This window comes from Oryx dammah, unplaced genomic scaffold (genome assembly GCF_014754425.2).
Source record: "Oryx dammah isolate SB20612 unplaced genomic scaffold, SCBI_Odam_1.1 HiC_scaffold_17, whole genome shotgun sequence".
Classification (NCBI taxonomy): domain Eukaryota; kingdom Metazoa; phylum Chordata; class Mammalia; order Artiodactyla; family Bovidae; genus Oryx; species Oryx dammah.
The window spans coordinates 42,673,298-42,689,765 of NW_024070201.1; the positions used below are offsets into that span (position 1 = coordinate 42,673,298).

A 16,468-nucleotide genomic window follows, 5' to 3' on the forward strand; every position below is an offset into this window, starting at 1 on the left:
TTCAGGAGATGGGAATACCAGACCATCTGACCTTCTTCTTGAGAAACCTGTATGCAGGTCAGGAAGCAACAGTTAGAACTGGACATGGACCAACAGACTGGTTCCAAATAGGAAAAGGAGTACGTCAAGGCTGTATATTGTCACCTTGTTTATTTAACTAATATGCAGAAGTACATCATGAGAAACGCTGGGCTGAATGAAGCACAAGCTGGAATCAAGATTGCTGGGAGAAATATCAATAACCTCAGATATGCAGATGACACCACCCTTACAGCAGAAAGTGAAGAAGAACTAAAGAGCCTCTTGATGGAAAAGAAAGAGGAGAGTGAAAAAGTTGGCTTAAAGCTCAACATTCAGAAAACTAAGATCATAGCATCTGGTCCCATCACTTCATTGCAGATAGATGGGGAAACAGTGGCAGACGTTATTTTTTTGGGCTCCAGAATCACTGCAGATGGTGATTGCAGCCATGAAATTAAAAGATACTTACTCCTTGGAAGGAACGTTATGACAAATCTAGACAGCATACTAAAAAGCAGAGACACTACTTTGCCAACAAAAGTCCGTCTAGTCAAAGCTTTGTTTTTTCCAGTAGTCATGTATGGATGTGAGAGTTGGACTATAAAGAAAGCTGAGTGCTGAAGAATTGATACTTTTGAACTGTGATGTTGGAGAAGACTCTTGAGAGACCCTTAGACAGCAGGAAGATCAAATTGGTCAATCCTAAAACAAATCAACCTTGAATATTCATTGGAAGGACTAATGCTGAAGCTGAGGCACCAATACTTTGGCCACCTGATGCAAAGAGCTGACTCATTGGAAAAGACCCTGATGCTGGGAAAGATTGAGGGCAGGAAGAGAGAGGGACAACAGAGGATGAGATGGTTGGATGGCATCACTGACTTGATGGACATTAGTTTGAGTAAACTCTGGGAGTTGGTGATGGACAGGGAGGCCTGGTGTGCTGCAGTTCATGGGGTCGCAAAGAGTCGGACACAACTGAGTGGCTGAACTGAACTGAAAATGACAAACTACTACATGTCTCCAACAGTTTAAGCTGCAGCTTTTACATTTTCAAGTGCCAAGGTTCTCCTGTGTTGACAGTAGTATATCTTAGATATGTAGTTAAGTACCAGCTGCCTCTTCTGAGACTTCTTCAAAATATCTTCCACAGTAAATCCTCATCCTTGTGATGATGTACTCTCCCTAGGCTGCAGAGGGCATGAATGCTTTTAACTGTTTTAGGAAATTTGGGAGCTGTTATAGAACCTTGTAGGCTGGGTATCTGTTCCTCTGCAAAAGCCATCATGCACTACCCAAGCTGACCTTCAACCAACAGACCATTTAGAGATTGATAGGTTATTTGCTTTTTTCTTTCTTATCCACTGGTCCATTCTCAAGCTCTTTTTTTGACCATGTCCTTGCTATTCCCAGTGGGGGACCATTTCTTTTTTCTGTTCCCTTCCATTCTTTGTATTTCTCCTTAATTTTTGGTAGGGGACATATGCATCTGGGCATATATTGAGATAAAAAATAGGACAGATACTTTTTAGCCAAAGCCCACATCTGTATGTTCAGATTATCTCTGACTTTGCTCACTAGATGACTTACCCTTAGAAATCTAAACTGATAGATGTTTCTCCCTTGCATTGGTTCCAGGGAAAATCAGCCTTGTGGTCCCACCTGTTACATTATCAGGAAAACCGGCAGAGAAAACTCACATCAGGAAGCCTCAGTACCTCAGGTAAGACGGTCTTAGCACCATTGGGCAAGCTCCCTCCACTCACTGTCCCATTCCCCACTGAAGTGATCCTCTTTAGCAGACTGTTCCATGTCAGTGAAGCCTTCACTCTGTAGTGTTTAAGCCACAGGGCTCTGTGGACCACAGAGCATGCCAAGGCCATGGGGTTTGCTTTTATTATGTGTTTCTATACACTTTTAATGAGTGAGATAGAAGATTTATATCAGCAAGAGCCACCCTTAGAATAAATTTGGATTTTAAATGAAGTTGGATTGATACTGATGTCCTGTGTTTGGAGCAAGTGTTTTCAGACTCTTTTGTTTTATTTCTCTGAGATGAGCGTTGAGATGATTTCCCATCAATTAAGAGAGCCTGTTTGTCAGTGTCCTGCCTTGGAACTTCTCAAAGTCCAGGCCTGATGTGCATGATCCCTTGAAGTTGCTTTCTGTTTCTATTTAATAAAAATATCAAAGTTGGCAAGGACCCCAGAAACCATCTAGTCCAGTCCCCTTAATTTACAAGAGACAGAAACTGGGATCCAGAGAGGAATTGAATTTACTTAAGATCATACAGTGAATTGATAGAAGAGGGCAGATCAGGAGTCAGGCCTCTCGTCTCCTGGCCTGCTGTTCTTTATAACCTCGTGCAGTGTCTTTTCCAGGATTGTCTCTCTTCTTCCTTTTCTTCTTGGCAGCATATCCTCTTCATACCATCCCTCATTCTCCTCTCTCTGCCAGGGAGTTTGTTTACTTTTCTTAAATGTTCTTGTCCTAATGGTAAAAATCAGTTTAAGTGGAGGTGAAAAAGTAGTCATGAACTTAGTGTTTATTGTCTTTGCCCTTGAAATAGTTGATATCAATAAGCACTCACTGCATGTGGGGAAAATATCAATAGTTGGCAAAAAACCAGATCTAAAAGCTCCCTGAGTAACCTCATAAGGAGTTTTTGAGTCCACTTTCTGGGTATGAGAACAGAATCTTAGGAAAGCCATGGAAGTTATTGCCAAGGGATAAAGTGTAGCCACAAAGTCTCAGCAGCTGAATGATGAGGATACTAATTTTAAACATTGGGCCAGACATGGGGATATAGAGGAATTGTGTCTAGAAGTCCTAAGCATTCCTTACACATCCCCTTGGTCTTTCTGTAGTCCGTTTTGAGGCAGGAGTAGGACATGAGTATAGCTCTGAGCGGAAGCACTGCTTCCAAGGATTATGATGAGAACATGTTGGATTAGGAGCCAGAGGATCTGTGTTCCTTCCATTCCCAACTTTGCTGCTTGCTGACTGGGGGCAAAGCAGCTCACCTCTCTGAATTTCAGTTTTCTCCTCTGTGATACTGTCCATGGCTATCTTATAAGTTGTTAGAGAATTAAGTGATACAACGTGCATAAAAGCATAAAATCTGGTACCTGATAGGTACTTAATGTTCATGAAATGATTGATTAAAGTGTTTTCAAAGTAACCAGCTTTTTTTCTGTAGAAATTTGTGATTTGAGATAAGAAGAGTACTTAGCTACTTCGGTAGTCAGATCTCTTTGGATTTAAGCAACTTTTTTTTTTCTCCTAGGAATATTTCTTGATTCAGAACGGAGGAAGTCTGATGCCAGCTCCGTCATGTCTCCCCTGAGAATCTCCCTCATTCAGGATATGAGGTCAGTCTGGGCTCATTTGTGATTAGCCACTCAAATTCTGTTTTCAGCTGCTTAGGAGTCCACTTTAAATAGCAGAGTCTCAGTGACCGGGCTTCTACAGCCTCTCATTTAACCAGGAAGCCTCCTTATTGGTCCTGTGTTTCATGATGCATTTGTAGAGCTGTACAAGCAGTTGTGTTTCCATAGATTTTTGGAGAGTTATACCAGGGTGTTTTAAGGCCTAAGAGCGTTAGCCTTGCTTTTTGAAAGCTGTACTGTCTTCCTCACCAACCCCCTAAATTATGGTGAGCCTATCCTTCAAAGCTTCATGGAAGCTCAGAATTTTGAGAACAAGAGAGATGGAGTCTCTCAGGACGGGGTGGGACTGCCTCACCAGGCTTCCGTTGGCATTACAGGGGAGGTGTTGGTAGTGAGTTCATTTCCCACCCCACCCTCCACTTCGCTTTCCCCATTTGTCCTTCAGGCACATCCAGAACATTGGAGAAATCAAGACTGATGTGGGAAAAGCCAGAGCGTGGGTGCGTCTGTCCATGGAAAAAAAGTTACTTTCCAGACACCTGAAGCAGCTTCTCTCAGACCATGAGCTCACCAAGTAAGGCCATTCCACTTGGAGTATAACCAGCTCCTGGGAGTGGCGGGAGGGATTGGAAACCCATGGGAAAGGAGAGTATGTGGTGTATCATTACTGCTAAATTCAGCTAAACTCAAATTGCATGGGAAGGTTTTGTAGCCTTTCTTCTTTTTCTTTATTCCTTTCTGTGTAGAATACTATTGTGTACTACACTGCAAAATATGTTTTCTGTTTTCCTGTTGTTGAATAGTAACTCTTTTGGCAGTGCTCAACACAGCATGCTTGTTTTAGTAGGAACATTCAGACATAAGCAGTCGACTGGGTGCTCTCTGAACTGAGTTCTGAAGGCCTGGATTCTTCAGACTAAGCCACAAACACTACAGGAAGCACTGGTCCTCCCTTTTGGCTGTTGGTTCCTTTTATGGGACCTCCTGTGGTCTGTTCCGGCTCCTTCAGCCGCTGGTCAGCCAGTGAGCTCTTGTTGAGTTCTACCTTGAGTCAGTTCCCATAAAGAAGATGGGAGGACTTTTCTTGTTTGGGTGATTTTTGTGATGTGGCATTTCTTCTTCTCCTTCTTTATCTGTAGAAGATAATTCTATTATTATCTGTTATCTATTCTTCCTATCTTCTCAACCTGCATCTCTCACCTCCCCAAATAGCTTTCTTGCAGAGGTAGTGAGAAGAATGGAATCCTCATTGAGTACCTCAGAGTTTTGGGGGTCCTCCTCTCTTTGTGGCACTCAAATGACCTGCATACTTCCTGGGCATAGGATGTTTTATTGGTCTCTCTCTTGTCTTCAGGGGGAAAGGATTGGAGAATTAAAAAGAAACTTCTAATATATCCGCTTACCTTTTTTGTTCTCTCCTGAGCCTAGGGCTAGCCCAAAGTAGCTAAGTTCTCGCTTTTCCTTGCTCCTAGAACTGCTAACCTTACAGTTCTCTTCTCTTGATTTTATGTTTGCGTTCATTCTGTACCCAGGTTACTAGAGCAGGAGGGAGAAGAAGGCTGTCCCCCTTCTCTGATTATCATCTCTCAGTCTTCTCCTATATGTAATACTTTTGATTCTTTCATCATCAGCAAATCTATTGGGGATTTTTCTTTTTGGCATTTCCTTGGGCATCTTTTAATGGTATCCTTTATTATGTGACTTGCCTGTTGATGATAAAGCAGAGAAGCAGACCTTGATGATAAAGCAGAGAAGCAGAAATTTTGTGTAAGTGAATTGATTAAAACTGTAGAATCTGTTTTTATTTAAAGTGAAACTGTGATTTTTTAAAGACTTTATTGTATGTTTAAACCACAGCAAGAGGCTAGTTTCAAAAGCTTGATAGGTTAGGGAGCTCATCCTATCATGAGCTCAGCCTCATGATACAGGATGCTCATTTTGAGAGGTTATGAAATAGCAGTTCTTAAAGTGCTTGAATTTGATTCCCTTTAAGGATGAAAAGGTATAGGAATAAAATTCGAAGATTGGGAGACAATTAAAAGAAAACAAGTGAACATTTAAGCCTGGAGTTGGGAAGGGAGTCAGTTGCATACCAGTGTCTAGAGGCCAGTTGTATGTCCTGGAAAAATCTGTGGCTGTGTGGGCACTGGGGTCTGACAGGACAGGAGAGATTCCTATGGGGTGGTATGGGCGTTGTCTGTTAGGAGATGGCTGCAGGTTGGCAGGAGGACAGGGTACAGAGGTAGCTGAAAGGGGGCCCAATCCAGGAACTTTATGATAGAGTCCAGGGCAGTAAATGGGTCTAGGGCCTGTAAACTTAAAGGCCCTGTCTAGGCAGGAGCAGACAGGGCCCAGACCTTGGTGAGGAGGCTAATTTTGTTTTTTTTTTAAACTGTGGCCCTGTTAGAGGACGACAGCTCAGAATTCATTTACTACATAGTAACTTCTCACATGATATTTTGACCCCTGTGCTACTTCAGTGACTAGAAAATGAGGAGAGTTTTGCTGCCACAGACTGCATTTTGGGTGGGGTATAGGGAGAGAGAAAGAGGTACTTCATCAAAACCTACCTACTCCTCCATCCTACCCCTCTCATCTTTCTTGTCAGTTTGCTTACAGCTACAGCCACTTTAGACCCCTCATACTTCTCAGGATGTGTTAAGCTCTTTCAGGGCCTAGTCACAAGTTTTCTTTGCTGGAGTCTGCCCAGACACCCCAGCGACCTGGTCCATTCCTGCCCAGGCACCCATAGCATTTGTTACAGTACTTGTTCATTCCTTTTTTTTTTAAAAACCACAGGTGGGGTGTGTTGTCATTATCATTATTTGTTTGCCACTTATTAAAATTTGCTTTCTTTGCAGCAAAAGAAACGGAAATGTATAGAACAGACTTATGGACTCTGGGAGAGAGCGAGGGTGGGATGATTTGGGAGAATGGCATTGAAACATGTATAATATCATATGTGAAATGAATCGCCAGTCCAGGTTCGATGCATGATACAGGATGTTCGGGGCTGGTGCACTGGGATGACTCAGAGGGATGGTATGGGGAAGGAGGTGGGAGGGGGTTCAGGATGGGGAACACATGTACACCCGTGGTGGATTCATGTTGATATATGGCAAAACCAATACAATATTGTAAAGTAATTAGCCTTCAATTAAAATAAATAAATTTATATTAAAAAAGTATAAATTAAAAAAAAAAAGAGAAACTGATGTTGGGAAAGATGGAAGGTAAAAGGAGAAGGGGTGAGAGAGTCAATTCCTAGGCTGGTTGATAAGAAGTCCAGGGTACCAGAGGAAGAGAAAGGGGTCTGTGGCTCTCAAAGCAGAGATGGGATCTGAAATTCTCAGGGAGAAGGAAAAGACAAACATCTTTTTCCTTTTTTTTTCTCTACATTCATTAGTCTTAGTTACATAAAACATTTTTTCCTTTAAGCCAGGAACTGATGATTACACAACAAACAATTCAGTTTAAACTCCTCCTGGTAGCTTGGACGGTAAAGCGTCTGCCTACAATGCGGGACACCCGGGTTCGATTCCTGGGTTGGGAAGATCCCCTGGAGAAGGAAATGGCGACCCACTCCAGTATTCATGCCTGGAAAATCCCATGGACCGAGGAGCCTGGTGGGTTACAGTCCATGGGATTGCACGAGTCGGACAGGACTGAGCGACTTCTCTTCTAAGGTTTATATAACAACAGTGTATCCTGATTGCGGACAGTTTCTCCTTCCTGAAACCTGGCTAATCCTGTTATCTTAAAATATAAATTATGGGAGTGGGTCTAGTAAGATCTTTACAAACTTGAGACTTTCTTTTGATTTATAACTAATTTTAAAAAGTATGTAACTTCCTTGCATAGACTAGCGAGGGGGGCTTTCTCTACCCCCTTCTGATGTCTATGTCAGAAGCTTTCTCTGTCCCTTTTTATACTTTAATAAAACTCTGTTATACAAAAAATAAAATAAAATTTGCTTTCTTTGGAGGTGGGAACCATACACCTTTCCCTGTATGCATTTTCCCTACTTAGGTTCCTGGTTTTGAGTCCGTGTGACTCCTTGCTTAGCTTTACCTCCCACGTACACATTTCAGGTCCTTAGCTGCTGTTCCATCTGTCTCCTTATTTATTGCCACTCCCTGGGTTTCACTTTCATGCCACTTTCACCCTTCAGCTGTGCTGAATTTAAATTTCTTGAAGTTGGTCATGTCTTTCCCTTTATCTCTAAGAAAACTATTACTTGTAGGGCAGATTGCAATCTCTTTAGCCTGAATATTTAGGCCTGCCTTCATTTTTCCCTAGCCAGACTTTTCAGTCTCTTGCTAACTGTTTACTTCCCCGAGCCCTCAACTCTAGCTAAACTGGCTTTTATACTCTGTCCTTCTCCTTCTGCAACCCCTGTCTGAATGTGTACTGTCCTTCAGGCCTCTTCTGTTCTAGGACCATCAAAGCTTACGGCTCTTTCAGTTTACAGAGAGAACCTTTTAGAGCCTTTTATTTGGCAACTTGTTATGTTACGTGCTGTGGCTATGAGCAGGTTTATTCATCTAGATCGTATTTGAGGATAGGCTTCCCTCTCTGGCTCCTGGGTTGGTGAATTATCTGTGAAGAACTGTATAAACTGTCTAGGTAGAACCTCACAGGTCTGCTGAATCCCACACTTCTCTGGCATGGTAATGGCAGTCTGGCCAGGCAGGACAGGGACCTTGCTTTGTTCTCTGTGTGTTTCTCTGTGCTGTGGTCCTCTGCATTGGGCTTTTTGTGTCCCTGATACTCGGGGAAGATAGGCCCTCTGTGCCTGCATTGTCCAGCAGAGGAGTGAGCAGTGGACGGATGGAGCTGGGAGGAGGTTTGAAAAGAGGGTAAGAACATTCTCTGTACAGCTTTTCCTTACCTGTGACCTGGATCATTCCATTTCTTGCCTCTGACATGTTCAGAGCAGTGTTCTGACCTCTGGGTCTCAGGTCTGCTGAGGGTCTGAGACTAGCTCTGGTAGGAATGCTGACCACTACCTCTTGGCATTGCTACTTGCATGCCACACACTGGGATGATGCCCTGTAGAAGCCTTCAGGTTAGCAAAGAGCCCCACAATCTCTGACACTTCACAGTAACGTCAGCTCTTGGACACGAGTAGAGCTTGGCTTTTGTTGTTCCTCTATAGGTTAAGCCACTTTCGCGCTACCCCTCAGATGGAGTTGCTGGCTTTGTTCCTTTTTTAGGTGGCTACAGAACTTTGAGGCTTGCCCTCGTATTCTTTCCTTAGCCATCTCCCTCCGGAACTGAATACTTCTAGCCTCTTTCCCCCACTTTTGGCTGAGAGACTGATGTGTTACCTCCTCTCCGACAGAAAACTCTACAAGCGCTACGCCTTCCTGCGCTGTGACGACGAGAAGGAGCAGTTCCTCTATCACCTCCTCTCTTTCAATGCCGTCGATTACTTCTGCTTCACCAATGTCTTCACTACTATCCGTGAGTGGCCCTGTGCTCCCCACTAGCCTTCCCATTGCCAGTCTTCATGAACCTGTCAGAGGCTAACTTACTGTCCCCTTTTTAAATAAAGAAGATGATCACTTCTCCTTTCTTCTGTGGGGAGAGAGGTCTTTACTAGCCCTCCTTGGAGGTTGTTTTTTCTCTGAAGTTTCTTCTTCTTGTTTTGAGCTAGGATGCTCATACTTTTGGCCATTGTGTTATCACTGTGGTTGGGCACAGCTCTGGGGGCCTAAGATGGAGTGGGGTGGGGATGGTGAAGTTCACTGCCTGCTCTGCACACCTATAAAGAAATCTCCCTTTTGTTTTGGGTTGAGAAAGTCGTTCAATATCAGAGAAAGTTTCAGACTGGCCCTCAGGGAAAAACAGCTCCTGAAGTAGCAGGAAGAACTCCAGACAGCTGTGGGAGGTTTGGGTCTGGACCCTGTTCTGCCCCAACTCACTATGGATCTGTGAGCAGTGTCTGCCCCTGCAGTGGGCCTCTATCTCCCTATTTGCAGAGTGAGGAAAAGGGTTTGAAATGGTCTCAGAAAGGCCCAGGATGCTCTGTTAGGTAAACAGTTGCTGCAGTCCATAGGGTCGCAAACAACTGGACATGACTGAGCAGCTGAACTGAAGTGAGTCTGAATTTGCCCATGGCTAGTTGTTTGGCTAGTGACTCAGCATTGTGGACTCTTGTTTTCATATGACACTCATTCTTCTCCCCAGGGAAGAGGGTCATAGGCTTTGGTGGAAGCAGCGCTGACTGGAATGTAGGAGGTCTGAGGGAAACTGTTTCCCTCTCGGGGGCTTAGGAAAGGATTGTGATGCCTGCCTGGCTTCCCTGGAGATTGTTACTAGAGTCCTTGAGATGACAGACAGAAAAGTGCTCTGAAAAGCCATTCAGTACAGTGTTGAGTTGTCATGTTTAAGGGACAGTTTTTCTTAGCTCTGAGCTCACAGATGGGCGTGGGTGTGGATGTTTGGGTGATAACCCTGAGAGGAGTGAGATTCAGAAGATTGGCTAATCCTCTAAACTGGCCTCAGGCCCTGCTGCTCCAGCCAGGAGCTACAGACATGCCAGCGCACCTGGGGCAGGTCAGGGCCTTCTCAGGTACGGGAGGGATTCCTGATCTCCTCCAATGCCTTATGCCTTCCCCTAAACAGTGATTCCTTACCACATCCTGATCGTACCGAGCAAGAAGCTGGGGGGCTCTATGTTCACCGCCAACCCATGGATCTGCATCTCAGGAGAACTGGGTGAGACACAGATCCTGCAGATTCCCAGGAACCTGTTAGAGATGACCTTCGAGGTATGTGTTACCCTGGGACCACATCCCCAGGCTCTGGGCGTCTGAGTTTCAGCTGCTACTTTGGCACCTTCCTCCAGGGTTTTATAGAGGCCTTGCTCTATACAGTATTATGTTTCAGCACAGCTGACCTGTCCCAGGATGACCAGAGGCCAGAGCCAAGGGTTGACCTGAGGAGAGGGAGCCTGTCCTGTGTAAATGGTCTCTGGCTGGAAGGTACCCATTGGGACTTGCATACCTCCCTGTCCATGGCGTATTGAGGAATTCTCAAGAGTTCTTTCAGCTGCTGAACCCAAGGATTCACAGAAACCTCAGACTGCTCTGCCACTTCCAGAGCTTTCTGTTCCCAGGCCCTAGTTCTTCCTCTAGGTTGTAGTATCTTTCTTTCTCAGCATCGTTCCTCATGAGAGTACTGTACTGCCGGCTTCGGTGGCAGGTGGAGCTATGAGCTCTGCAGCTTGCAGGCAGCCAGTCAGATCTCTGCCTCTGAGCAATGTGGCACTTTTCTCCTGTTTTCTTGACCTTCCTATCATCTCTGTTTCCCTGTTCTCTTACAGTGCCAGAACTTAGGGAAACTCACTACTGTGCAGATAGGCCACGATAACTCTGGACTCTACGCCAAATGGTTGGTGGAGTACGTGATGGTTAGGAATGAGATCACTGGACATACCTACAAGTAAGTGTTCTTCAGCTCTGCCCTGAGACAGTGGGGCCTGGTGTACTACCAGGGGCTGTGTTTGATGCTTGGGTATGTGGGCTTCTCAGGGAGACCTTTTAGGTGTGATAGGCTGAGGCTTCTTGTTGGAAGAGACAAAAAAGGGTTTTCCAAGTGGAAGTGTCTGCTACCACTGTCCAGGCCACCCGTCACTCAGGTGGCTTCCCTGATGCTTCACAGTGGGATGAGGAGCAGGGCTACGAGGGGTCCCAGGCCAGTTTCAGAGCCTGTCGCCAGGGATTGGCTTTGTTGATGGCCTTTGTGGATCAGCAAAGGGAAAGACAGTGAAGGAGCTGACAGCTCTGACAGGCTATTGCCTGAACCTCAGGTTTCCATGTGGCCGCTGGTTGGGGAAGGGCATGGATGACGGGAGCCTGGAGCGGGTTTTGGTCGGGGAGCTGCTCACATCCCAGCCTGAGGTGGATGAGAGGCCGTGCCGGACCCCGCCCCTGCAGCAGTCTCCCAGCGTCATCCGGAGGCTCGTTACCATCTCACCCAACAACAGACCCAGTAAGTGGAAGGTGGGGCTGGGTCCTCACACTGCCCAGCCTGGAGAGTGGGCAGATTTCTGGGAGCCCTGATAAAGGAGCCCAGATCCGTGTTGCACAGCTGCTTCAGGAACTACCTCTGCAAAGCAGCATCAGGCGTTGCCACCCTCCTCTCATGAAGCAGTGCAGGGGTTTGGCACTCCCGTTAGAGGACTGGGAGGAGAGGGGAGAGCTCCTGGAGCCAGGCCCGATCCTCTGTGCTATTTGTATGTGACCCTGTGGAGGAGAGGGGTCTACTTTCTGGCCTTCCCTGTTTTCACTATCAAGTTCCTGGCTTCACTGTCAAGGCTTGGCACTCTTTTGGTTGCCAGAATTCCAGGGCAAAGAATAAATTTTACGAGCATCTGTTAGAGACTAGACTCTAAGGTATTAGATGTTGCTTTTTGTCCTAAGATTTTAGGAAGAGCTAGCTCCACAAAGTTGGGTGAGCCAAGAGCAACTCAACTCTTCCCAGGATCCAGGCTGCTCTACCTCTCCTGTGGGCCTTCCCTATGTCCTGAGTCTTTTGCTCTGTCAACCAAGCACTATTAACCTCTGAGATTGGATATCTGCTTGATTTTTAATCAGAGCTGAACACTGGGCAGATCCAAGAGTCCATCGGTGAGGCAGTCAATGGCATCGTGAAGCACTTCCATAAGCCTGAGAAAGAGGTGAGCCTCCCTACTCTCCAGTCCAGGGCCTTATATTGAATAAGAGAGAATAACTTTGTTCCAGGCTCAAAGATGTGCCTCAGTTAGTTTGAGATTCATCATATTCCTTCCTCCGAGGACCTGTGCCTAGGGTTACCCTGTTTTCCTTACATTTTGACAACACAGCAGAGTCCAGTGAGCTGTGTGTATTTCTCTTGTCTTATGAATCTGTCTGCGTCTCCTTAGTAATGGCCACATTGGCTTTGTCCCCTACTGGGGACCCAGAACCATCGTCTGTTCACTCAACAGCTTTTCACTGAGACTGGCTCTGAGTTGGGCCCTTCAGGTGCTGAGAGACTAGACAAGGTCTCTGCCTGAGTGTTGCTGCCCTCCCAGGGTGGTGGGCTTGGGGTGTAGTGGTTGAAGGGCATCTTGACCAAGGCTAGCCTGGCACTCTCCCCTGTTTCCTTATATAGCGAGGTAGTCTGACGCTGTTGCTTTGTGGAGAATGCGGCCTTGTCTCGGCCCTGGAACAGGCTTTCCAGCATGGATTTAAGTCTCCACGGCTCTTCAAAAATGTCTTCATTTGGGATTTTTTGGGTGAGTTGGGCTAGGATTTGAGGGTGGGAAAAGCATGCAGACATGAGGGGATCATCAGCCTAATGTGTGGGTGCTGACCACCAGTGTCTGAGATATAGAAGCCAAATCAAGTGAGTCTCAAGTTAGATCTGTTGTTTGGTGGCCCTGGCTTTTCTTGAAGGTAATGAGACAACACTGCTACCCCCACCCTACCCCACCGTTCACCCCTCATCTCCTGTGAACTGGATTGGAAAGACTCTTTGCAGGCATCTGTTATATATAATACGGGCTTAGTCATGAGCCCTCACACTTCCTGCTTGTAGGTCCAAGAGGCCAGTTGATAGCACTGGAGTCCAAGCCCTTTGTTAGACCCCACCTGGAGAAATAGATGCAAGAAGCTTCTTCCTCAGGAGTTTTGTTGAGAAAGGAAAGGACTATCTTTATATCAAGGGTCACTTTAAGGAATTTAGAACACAGAGCTAGGGAACAGAAGGATCATTTTGAACTGTGACCAGAGACGTTAGAACACCCTTGTTCTCACTGAGTTACCTGCATTGACATGGAGGGGCCTGAGGTAGGACAGTCAGGGATAGGTTCGTTTTGAAAGCCTCTGTCACTGGCAAGCTTTTCTCCTCTTCACAGAAAAAGCACAAACCTATTATGAGACTTTGGAGCAGAACGAACTTGTCCCTGAGGAAAACTGGCATATGAGGGCCCGGAACTTCTGCCGATTTGTCACGGCAATCAACAATAATCCCCGGAACATTGGCAAGGATGGCAAGTTTCAGATGCTGGTGTGCTTGGGAGCCAGGTACTGCAGCCCCATGGCACCAGCCTTGCAGGTGGTGCTGGAGGTGCTGGGGGTGGGGAGTATACTGTGACCACATGCCCTTGAGTGGGTAAGGCCTTGTGGGCTTGGTGGACGCCCTTAATTTCCTTCATGTACCATGTGTGTGGGGGGTGTGGGGATGAGAACGTGTGTCTAGTTGGGGAGGAAGGGCCACATTTTGATGGGAAGGAATAAAACTGCCCCCCGGTAAAATCTGAAGCAGAGTACATGTATCTAGTCACTCCTTCAACAAACATTTGAATGTGCTAGGTCTCATGGGAGGTGTGGGAATAAAGCTGAATAAAACATGGTTCCTGCCATTTAGAAGTTCACTTGTCCTAATTAAGTACAGTACAAAGCAGAAGCTTGGGAGAGTTTGATAAAGTACTCATTGATAAGGTTTGCTGAAAACGCAGAGGAGAAAGACCAGAGGAGGCTTTAAGGAAGAGGTGGCATTTGAGGTGAGCCTTAACAAAAGGATAGACGTCAGGAGGGGGCTTGAAGCAGACGAAACTAGCAGAGAGGCCCTAAACGAAGCAGAGGATGTGGGGTTAGGAATTAGCAGGCAGAAGGTGGGATGGGCGGTTAGTAGGATGGGGGCCTTGAGGAGCTGGGACAGAGTTTATTAACCAGGGGACTGAAATGATAGTCATTTGATATCAGGGATGGCACACATCAGAGTGGACAAGATTGTTAGGGGTTATTCCAGGGGTCAGGTGAGAACACAAAGACCAGATAAACAGGGCGGTTTATTTAGGCCGTGGAAGGGAGGAGTTGGCATAGTGGTTAAACATAGACTCTGGAACCAGAGTCGCCAGGTTCACATCACAGATCAGCCACTTTCTGGCGGTGTGCTCTTGAATAAATGCTTATCTCCATCAACCAGTAGATATTTCTTCATCTCTACTATGGGGATAATATTAGCACTGATAGCAACTCTCTCACATCATAGGGTTGTCCTGAAGGTTGTCTCTTATAAAGGGGCCTGGCACATGCTAAGTGCTATTTGTGTGTCAGTTTGTTGTGTATTTTTGGTGGTGGTGGCTGTGGAGAGGGGTGAGGTTCTAGGAGATGGAGGATGTGATGCAGAGGGGACCTAGTGTCTGGTTGACAGTGTGTCTGGAGGGAAGAGGGAGCAGCAGGGGAGGAGGAGCAGGCCTTGTGCGGATGACAGGGTCTGTTTGGATCAGCATTCCTGGGACTGGGTAGCCCCCAAGCAGATCGTGACTGTGCTCATGCTCAGTTGTGTCTGACTCTTTGTGACCCTGTGGACTAGCTAGCTGGTCAGGCTCCTCTGTCCATGGAATTTCCCAGGCAAGAATACTGGAATGGGTAGCCATTCCCTTCTCCAGGGATCTTCTGACCTTGGGATTGAACCCAAGTCTCCTGCATTGGCAGGCGGATTCTTTACTACTGAACCACCTGGGAAGCCAGGTACCTCCCAGTAGGAGCCTTTTAAAGCCTTATAAGGCATCTTCACCAGGTGCTCTTAGGGGAGGGGGAAGGGGACTGTGGGGAGAGACCTGCTTCTCCTGCTTCACACTTGGTTCAGGAGGTGATGGGGCAGGTTCCCCCTTGGGGTTTCGCTAACTGTCTCCTGTCCTTCTGACCCATCGGAACGGATCCTTCCCTGCCAGAGACCACCTTCTGCACCACTGGATCGCCCTGCTGGCCGACTGCCCCATCACTGCACACATGTATGAGGATGTGGCGCTGATCAAAGACCACACGCTTGTCAATTCCTTGATCCGCGTGCTGCAGACGCTGCAGGAGTTCAACATCACACTGGAGACGTCTCTGGTCAAGGGCATCGATATCTGACCTCCCAGCACCAGCCAGCAGCAGGACCCAGAGACTCGCCTGCAACTTCGCCCCTTCTTCCCAGAGGGACCTAAGCGAGTTGTGCAGGAAATGAGAGGAGATGTACACTCACTGTAAAAAGAAAAGTAGAGGTTTTTTGGAATAAATAATCTATTTTAGAGTTTATTTGCTGATTTGCTTTTTACACACTTTCATGTGAAAGAGTGATAGGGAGAGGGAGATGAGGTTGGCGCCGCTTATTTTGAAGCTGGTGCCCTCCCTCGCCGTGGCCACGCTGGGGCCTGCGGCCTCCCTGGACTGAGCCTGCGGCGCCGCGGGGCAGTTCTGCCTCCTCACCCTGCCGCGTTAATGAGGCCATTCCACATCGTTTTTAAACTAATGTTTTCTATATTAACATTATTATAGATATTTGGCTTTCACGGGCCACACAGGTGTGCTGAGCAGGAATCCCCACACTCCAATCAAAGGGATTTTTAGTAGTGCCTCTGTAAGCACTGATGAGTCAGCCCTATGTCTTTTCTGTTTTGTCAGTATTATTTGGGAAGGTGACATGCCGGGATATATCATCATGTGGAGAATCACGTTTCCTCTTGGCACACAGTTGCACAGAAGTAAATATAAGCATGTTTTAACAGGTTTTCCTTTTTTTTTTTAATGTATTATTTATTTAACCCTCCATTGTATGTTTTAAGTCGTTTTCTTTTCTTTTTTCTATTTTTTTTAAGGAAAGAAAAAGCTGTCCCAATCTAACTGGCTATGTTATTACTGTTAAATTTATGTTGTTTTGCAACTTACAAACCAGCTGCAGTATGGCCCACTTAATAAAACACCTGAAACAAAACTGTGTGGGCCCCTGACTTTGGCACGGGGGCTGTGTGGAGTGGTGGTGGAGAGCACAGTTTGATCTGAGAGGAAGGGGCTGTAGCCCTGCCTGCCCCAGCAGGCCTGCCCAGAGGGGTGAGGGGGTTTGGGTCCTGGATCTTATCCACTGTGGTGCCAGGAGCTTCCATGGCTATTTGGGAGCAATGCAGATAAGGGTTATTTTCCCACCTTCCAGAGGAGGAGGCTGAGGTGGGGGGGAAAAGACCTAAGTTGCAAAGATGGTCACTTGACTGAGACAGGATGGGCCATTTCTTAAGAGTAAGAAAGGCCAGATACGGGAAC

At 46.4% G+C, this 16,468-nt stretch overlaps 1 protein-coding gene across 1 annotated transcript in view; it reads left to right on the forward strand.

The window, feature by feature from the left end:
• The window catches only part of DENND5A (DENN domain containing 5A), a 95,864-nt gene extending 79,719 nt beyond the window's left edge, over window positions 1-16,145 (forward strand). The window contains exons 13-23 of the mRNA XM_040258410.1: window positions 1,660-1,744; window positions 3,308-3,392; window positions 3,856-3,984; window positions 8,755-8,876; window positions 10,041-10,186; window positions 10,741-10,859; window positions 11,227-11,408; window positions 12,014-12,096; window positions 12,552-12,675; window positions 13,297-13,465; window positions 15,121-16,145. Of these exons, the coding sequence (XP_040114344.1) occupies window positions 1,660-1,744; window positions 3,308-3,392; window positions 3,856-3,984; window positions 8,755-8,876; window positions 10,041-10,186; window positions 10,741-10,859; window positions 11,227-11,408; window positions 12,014-12,096; window positions 12,552-12,675; window positions 13,297-13,465; window positions 15,121-15,304 (1,428 nt within the window). The 3' untranslated portion in view covers window positions 15,305-16,145. The remainder of the gene's footprint in view (window positions 1-1,659; window positions 1,745-3,307; window positions 3,393-3,855; window positions 3,985-8,754; window positions 8,877-10,040; window positions 10,187-10,740; window positions 10,860-11,226; window positions 11,409-12,013; window positions 12,097-12,551; window positions 12,676-13,296; window positions 13,466-15,120) is intronic.
• Window positions 16,146-16,468: the final 323 nt, after the last annotated feature.